The sequence below is a fragment of the Papilio machaon genome, chromosome 9 (assembly GCF_912999745.1).
Source record: "Papilio machaon chromosome 9, ilPapMach1.1, whole genome shotgun sequence".
In the NCBI taxonomy this organism is placed as follows: domain Eukaryota; kingdom Metazoa; phylum Arthropoda; class Insecta; order Lepidoptera; family Papilionidae; genus Papilio; species Papilio machaon.
The window spans coordinates 8,034,959-8,042,979 of NC_059994.1; the positions used below are offsets into that span (position 1 = coordinate 8,034,959).

Below are 8,021 nucleotides of genomic sequence, written 5' to 3' on the forward strand. Positions count from 1 at the left end.
ATCGCCCATTGTTCGAAATTTAAAAAAAAAAATACTCTCCAACTAAAACGTACTAAGAATATTTTGCACCTTTTTTGTCAAAAAATAGATAAAATATATTAACTTAGTAACTTTTCATAATCATTATCAGCCAGTTCGTTCACTGTTGGACGTAGACCTTCTTAGTAATAAGTAATTTATTACAGCATTAAGAAATTATATGTAAAAACGCCTGAATAAGGCATAAATGTATAGGTATAAATAAATAAATAAATTCGACGAATGGGTCAATAACTATTATATTTTACATTATAAATATCTTTATGCAATTCTTCTTTCTTACTTTCACAGTGTCAATTTTAAGATCATCCGTTCACTTAATTTCCTTAAAAAGCGGTACTACCCGCAATGGGTCAGCGTGGTTGACTATGGCCTAGTCACCTCTAAATTGGGTAGGCCTTGTGTCAGTCCGTGGGGACGTAACACAATTAGCAATGACACAATTTAACTTAAAACAGTTTGATATAAGATTTTCGATCCTTAGTGGGAAGCGAATTTAATTCCTTGACTATTCACCTTTGCATGCGTTCGATGAATCTGTGAAGAATTTTCTTTTTAAATTAGTGATGAAACAAATTCCCGAACCGACTGTCGACTTGAGTAAGGAGGTGATGCTGAGTAGCGCACCCAGCATGCCGATAGGTGATGGGTTGTACAAGGATGAGCCGGCACTCCGGTACACAATTCGGTTGGTAGGTTGTAAGCTTCTGTAGTTGTCGACACCCCCTACGTTCACTTGACGGAATAATTTGTACTGGATGGATAGAAAAGAATTAATTAAATAAGTTAATAACAAATAAAAAAAATATTATAAAAAACATATTTTGGTTCGGGCATTTCTATGTGACCTAAAAATTAATCTTGTACAATCAAGGAAACTGGCGGTATTACATCTTAAAAGTGCTAATCATCTTAAAGTTTGAATATTATATATTTGTGCTAATTAATAATGCTAATTATGCAGTAACTTATTTTTTTCAATTTGAAGCATTTGAGTCTCTTAATTAAAAACTTTACGATATACTTAATTATTTTTACGAATAAATTATTAATCTCTAGGGGCTTTTTTACCATTAGACTTATTACATGTCTAGACTTCTGCGCCATTTTTATTTAATATTTAACAAATGTACAATGCGGACTACGGTTTTCACGTATTAAACTGAACTCCCATGGTAATTAGTTATACAGAATAAGTTAAACAAGTGACAAGCAAGGAGGAAGGCTATTGTTTATTAATTGTTAATGATTGCACCCATGATGATGATCATTATATGCATATGGAGGGGTGCATCGGTATGAGTAGGCCAAGAAAGAGAAGAATGTCTTGTGAGAGAATTGACATTATTAACCAGGGAGTGACGACTGAAATAACAAGTGAGATCGATCTGATGGATAAAAAACTGCTAAGCCTTCTACATATATTGGGATAAGAATTGGGAGATGATGTTTATTTATGTTGCATGTTACCTGTGAGTCAGATATGATGATGGGTTGCTCCTGTACTATCCAGGTGACCACCTCCTGGCAGTCAGGCGTTGTCAGAGAGCCATGGTACGTGAAGTAAGCTTGACGTTGTGCGCTCATCAGACGACTGGTGGCCAAAAAATACAATAAATAACTACAGTCGCCATTAAATTAAGAATAAACACCATATATTCATTTAGATTTATGAATGTGGTATTTCATAATCATGGTGTTTTAAATAAATAGAAAAAAACAATATACTTCTGTCAATTGGTAAAAAGTAAACGCTACATTATACATAATGAAACAATGAATTTAATTAAATACAAATCCAGACATTACAAATTATGCATTGTATTGTATTCATATCTTTTCATCTGCATTTATAATTTTTACAAAACTTAATCTTAACAAGCTTTTGTTTAAAACATATTCAAACATCTGTATAAATAATGATTTATTCGCAATTTTGCAAAATAATACAATTAACGTCCTTTGTTATTTTTTGGCAATATTTTCTGTCGTAAAAGTCATATTGCAATTATGTCATACTAGCTTTTACCCGCGACTCCGTCCGCGCGGAATAAAAAATATAAAACGGGGTAAAAAATATCCTATGTCGTTTTCCTGGTTCTAAGGTACCTGTCCACCAATTTTAAGTCAAATCGATTTAGCTGTTCTTGAATTATAAATAGTGTAACTAACACGACTTTCTTTTATATACATAGATTGTTTAATACCAACTCTACCATAGTTACCTTCTTTAAATATTTTAGCAGTAGGCAAGTAAGGACAACAGTCAAGATAGTACGAGGTACTCACTACAAATCCAATGTGACGGGCAGTTCGCTTCCTGCAGTGGTACGGTTCTGCAGAGAAGGCACCATGTCGGCTAACTCATGCAGACTGTAATCATTGTCTTCATCGTCGGCGAACACCTGGACAAAAACTGTTTATCAACAGCAATTCTTGAGAGCTGTATGTAACACGGATTGCTTAAAGCTGTCTGTGTTTTACGGCCCTAAGAATATTTCATAATAGTTACAAATATGTACATTGATCTGATCTCTTTATTTATTTATAAGAGAAGGGGGCAAACGAGCGGCGAGAACACCGAAGTAATCATTGACACACATGGACATCCGCGACACCAGGAAACTGCAGATACGTTGCTGGCCTTTGAAAAAGAGATAGGCTCGATTCTTAAAGGGATCTAAGTCGTAATTGAGTAATCAAAAGATGTGAGAAAGAAAGTTAAATAAAACAGGTTTATTTAACTGATAACTGACCAATAAGTTGACAATTGGAAGACAATTCACCAGGAACTTAAAAAATAAATGAAAATCAAGTTTTATTTACTTTTCTTAACCCTTTTGGAACTATACGATGTCAGGTTACACTATACATTGGAATGGAAGGAGCCCTTACCCTGCAGAGTACAGCGATGACAGCTAATCCATCAGGCCTCTTCAAAGCCTCCGCCACAGTCAGTCCCGTCTTGACGTGCAGTAAATGAATTTCCATTGGATACCTTCAGAAATTAAAAATAAATTCACATAAGACAAAAGCCAAAGCGCCAGTAGTCTCATAGTTAAGGGTCGAAAGTTCGAATACAGTCGTTCAGCTACCGTTTTATACCGAGCTTAGAACTTACTTGGTATTGTTTCAAGAAACATTTCTTATTTATAAAAAAAGCATTTATAAAAAACGGTTTTGATAATATTTTGTATGGATTGATACGTACTTCATGCCATCTATCGCGTGCTCGGAGAACCAATGGAGATGGAACTGCACGAATGTATAATTGCCTCGGAGAGGGCCGCCAGACAACACTGGTGCGGGACCGTCCTCTTCAACCATCCATTTCACTAAGGAATCATTTGTAAATTAACGAAATTCAAAGAAAAATAAATAATTAAGAATCAGTTACAAATAAAACTCGAAATTCAGTATTTTTTTCATGTTTGTAAATTGAATTAAAAATCCAAAAGGAAAGCCGAGATTATTCTCAACACTTCATAAGTTTGATCAGGTTTTGTACAATTTAGAGAATCGAACTTAAGACTTAACTGTTAAGTTTATCAATCTCAAGATTATCAAGTACTGCATAATTTAAAAAAAAGAAAAAAATTAAGGTTAATAAATGTTTTTATTTTTAAATTAAAAATATTGAACGTACACGTTCGGCCGGTGTTGGTAGCGCGAAGGTTAACATTTCCGAAGCCGCGGAAGACAAGTGGTCCTCGGATGTGCGCTCCGTACGTGTCTACCACAGTATTCCTAGTCATGATGTTTATGGGTGACTGCTGCCCGCCGCTGCGGCATTGGTTGGGCCATTGAGTTTCATCTGTATTTGTAAATTATAATGTTATATTTCCACAAGAGGTGGTAGTTATTCAAGGTATTGAATAAGTGTTAACGTTCTCAGGGCTGTCTCAAACTTACTGGGAGGCCGATAGGAAAATCAAATTGGTGAAAAGTTCGTAAGAGGGTCTTACCACGATTAGCCCTTTAAAAACCATAAAAGATTAAAGTTATAAAGTAATATGGTGCCCCTAAAAGTGGTACATCCATTGTTAAGATGGCCCTCAGCGTTCTTTAATTATAAAAGCTTATTACATAATAAAACTTACAACTGTACGACCAATCCGATCCTGAATCACACTTCACAAAACCTAAAACAAAAGAAAGATTATGATGTATACATGCTTCTTATTCGCTATGAAAAAGACAAAGTTAACAATATGTTCATGTAAGTGTTTTAGCAATAAAAAACAAAGAGTAATAGAATTTTCAAAACAACGTACAAAAGAGACCTATTTGGTAGTTACTCTTTGACCTAAATAGAAACATGGCGGTATCGAAAAGCTTATATTTTGAAAAATCAATAAGAATTTTTTTTTATTTTGCTTGTTAATTGCATTGTTTTGTGTTCGTTTAATTTTTTATTGTTACAAAACGTTGTCTTTTAAACAGTTGGTATCTTATCGCAATAAAAAATTAAAATACCTAACTGAAAACTTTAAAATCTTTCGCATAGTCGGAATTTTACTAACGTTGACACAGTATTTTTTTTTTCAAATTCTTTATTTTCGGACAACATAGATCCATATTTGGTTAGTAAATTACAAAAAAAACTTAGATGACTAGGGTTAGTAGAAATAGTACTAGTGGAAAATATGAATAATTTACATGTATGAAACTCTAATGCGTCATATATTTAGGAGACATCCCTTGCGGGATCATAGTCCGCACGAGATGTCTCAGCACAGGCGCCTTAGGGTCGCTAGCTATTGCTTTCAGGATGCTGTTGTCACTCTCCCGGAGCCTCCTCACCAGTGACGCTACCTTTTTTCTGATAATTGCATGGAATCCGTCGGTTTGAGCCTGGGCAAACATGACGGAGGCACTACAGAATCGGGGGAGTTTCATCATTATCCTGAAAACGTTATTATATTGTATGCGCAGGGCATCCAAAGACCTTTGGGAACAAGCAAACCACAAACTTCCCGTGTACAAGCCTTGACAATATGCTTTAAACAGTGTTATTTTTACCTGATCCGTACATCGAGAAAATCTGCGGGCTAACATGTTCCCTCGAGCCGCCAGGGCCCTGCGTTCCCTTTCAACATCGTCATCGTCTTTAAGGTCATCAGCAAGAATATGCCCAAGGTATTTAAATCGCGTTACCCGGTTCAATCTCGTGCCATTCAAATTGATTGGAGGTAAAATATCAGGACCCCTGCTTGCGGCCTTGAAGAGCATAAACTCACTCTTTTTAACATTATATATCAGACCATGCGATGCGGCGTACTTCTCACAAACTCTTATCATCTGTCCTATAGACCCCGCAGTCGGGCCCAGCAGCGCCATATCATCCGCGTAGCTTATGTTGTTTACACAGACACCGCCCACGCGGCACCCTACGCGCATACTGCTGAGTTCGATTATGAGATCATTCAAATACATATTGAAGATTTTTGGAGATGTCAATCCACCCTGTCGCACACCACACTCTAACTTGTATGGCTCGGACAGACTGCCGGCCCACTTTACATAGTTTGTCTGATGCCGGTACCAAAATTGGAAAATTTTTATAATTTCCACCGGTATACCCCTGTCTTCCATCTTCCTCCAAAGCACATCATAACTTACAAGATCAAAAGCCTTGGAGAGATCTAAAAAGCAAGCGTATACCGGCGTGTTCCGCGTAGTGTAATATTGAACAGTATGCTTGAGAGTGAGGATCGCGCTTTCCGTGGACAGTCCGACCCTAAAGCCAAACTGAGCATCATGAATGTGCAGATATTTCCCAAGATTCGACTCAAGCATACTATCCAAAACCTTAGCTATAGTAGTGGCAAGCGAGATAGGGCGGTAATTACACTTGTCTGAAATGTCTCCTGTACTGTTTTTGACTATAGGCACAACCGTGGTCTTCATCAAATCATCGGGTAGATAGGAGTGACTAATACACATATTGAAAAACATGGATAGAACTCTAGGCAAGTGTGGCCCTGCGTATTTCAAGTGTTCGATGCTAAGCCCATCATGACCGGGAGATTTGCCTCTACGCATACAACTTATGACCTTTTTAATTTGTTTAGCGGAGAAATTGAGTAAAGGCTTCTCGCCGCACGCAACGGCCCTATCATCGATTTTTGTGGAGGAAGGACCCAGAGGCGATTTTACTTTAAAATGTGACATAAAAACATTGGCTATGTCCTTAGAGTCAGTCCTGCCGTCCACATTTGCTGGAAGGCCAGGCTTAACATCAAGATTACCTGTGGACTTCCAAAATTTTTTAAAATCCTTGTCCGCCCTTTGTTTGGCAATGGAGTCCATTTTAATTTGCTCTTGGTGGTTCTTACTCCACTTAAGCCGACTTTTAAAAATCTTCCGCGACTCACACATTTGGTCATAAACAGAGCCAAAATTTGGTCTATTAAGAGCATTCCATTCCTGAAACTTAAGCCTTGCCTCCCTGTGCGCTTTTCGTACATGCTTATTCCAGCCGCAAACTCTAACTCCATGATGTCGTTTTAAAGTCGATTTATTACAGGTTTGTACGGCTGCGTCAGTAATCACATCAATTAATTTAGTGTACATTTTATCCAAAACTATGGTATGCTCATATAGATTACATGACCCGTAAGCGCATTTTGTAAAATCTTCAGGAAAATCAACACTTCGCAATCCCTCGTTGCACAGTATTTGGAATCTGGCTATCTGACGTTTGTCACGCTCACCCCACCGTATAGCAGAGCGTGGAACATCCGGGGTCGCAATCACAGGCTTAATATCTCCTAACTTACTTTCAAGAAATATAGGTAAATGGTCAGATACAAATATGTCTTCGACTATACCTACGTTTACAACGGTTTGCCAGGCTGCTTGAGAAACAACACAATGATCCAGCCAGCTCCCCGTACCATGATAGGTGTCATAAAAAGTAAACGAGCTAGAATCGAATCCCAAAAATTCTACATCCGCACACAACCAAGACCTCTCCCCACAAAAACTACTCAGCTCCGAATAGAACAATTGACCAGGATGGGCATTCATATCTCCGAGAATAAAAACAGTTTGTGTATTGTTGCTTTCTACAATTGCGTTTATCTCGCTCAAAACTTCTGTGAAAATAGGTAGATTGTGTCTGGATTTTGTGGGCATATAGACAGAAAAGACCAGGACAGAACGGCCATTTGATTCAAATAAAATCTTATCTTAGTTTACGGCTCGCAAATATTTAACTGTTAAAATGTAACAACTAAAAGGTATAAGTACATTGTTTTGCTACTGTTCTTATTGGATTTTTTATAGTTGAAGGAAAGAAAGCAAACACACAAGCGGTCACCAAATTTCGCTGCAATAACAATGCGACCGCAGTTTATAGAAATCTGTAAAAGTTAAGAGTTGCAGATGACGTGCCTACGTTTAATGGACACAGGAAAGAATGCGCTGAAAGATGATTTTTCCGTTCTCCTCCCCTGTTACACTGATTGGTACAGTTCCCTATACTAATCAGTGTAACTGTCTGCTACAGGTCACTATGGTAAAAATAACTAGCAAAAGCGGTGATTTACGAATACTCATGAGGTTTTTTATCTTGTTATAATTTTTAAAATATAATTTAAAAATTATAATTTTAATGCATAGATTATAGATATTTTACATTTCTTATTGATAACATAAATTTTTTAATAGATGGCGTTAGAAATGCAATAAAATTAAATAAAATCTACAAAGTATTTTACAACAGATAATACATCTAGAAATAAATTTAAATTACTAAGCCAAAGCTAAAATCTGATAGAGTAATAGTTTCTTAGTAAAGTGTACTACAAAAATGTGAACATTGTGAGATAGCATAGGATTCTTTTTGCTCTGCGCGTTTTACTTTGGCATTACAGTGAAACATGAAACGCTTGTTAACTCTATCTTTTAAAAGACAATGAAAGGGACGACAATATGCTTTTATACAAGTGTGTCGACAGTGGAAACTCACAGTTGAA

The 8,021-nt window shown here is 36.7% G+C and overlaps 1 protein-coding gene across 1 annotated transcript; it reads right to left on the bottom strand.

Moving 5' to 3' along the window:
* Positions 1-299: 299 nt before the first annotated feature.
* Positions 300-4,185, bottom strand: LOC106711839 (putative carbonic anhydrase 5). The gene is made up of 7 exons (XM_045679399.1): positions 4,140-4,185; positions 3,686-3,853; positions 3,251-3,374; positions 2,935-3,037; positions 2,329-2,444; positions 1,510-1,633; positions 300-793 (listed from the first exon to the last, which is right to left on the bottom strand). Exons 2-7 carry the CDS (start codon positions 3,792-3,794, stop codon positions 548-550), a joined length of 822 nt encoding a protein of 273 aa, XP_045535355.1. The 5' UTR covers positions 3,795-3,853; positions 4,140-4,185; the 3' UTR covers positions 300-547.
* Positions 4,186-8,021: the final 3,836 nt, after the last annotated feature.

Excerpts from the sequence above, each read along its gene's own strand:
- LOC106711839 (XM_045679399.1), bottom strand. The coding sequence starts at position 3,794 with ATGACTAGGAATACTGTGGTAGACACGTACGGAGCGCACATCCGAGGA. Across the intron at positions 3,038-3,250 it reads CACGCGATAGATGGCATGAA|GTATCCAATGGAAATTCATT; the intron begins GTACGTATCAAT and ends TAATTTCTGAAG. Across the intron at positions 1,634-2,328 it reads CCCGTCACATTGGATTTGTA|TCGTCTGATGAGCGCACAAC; the intron begins GTGAGTACCTCG and ends TTTGGCCACCAG.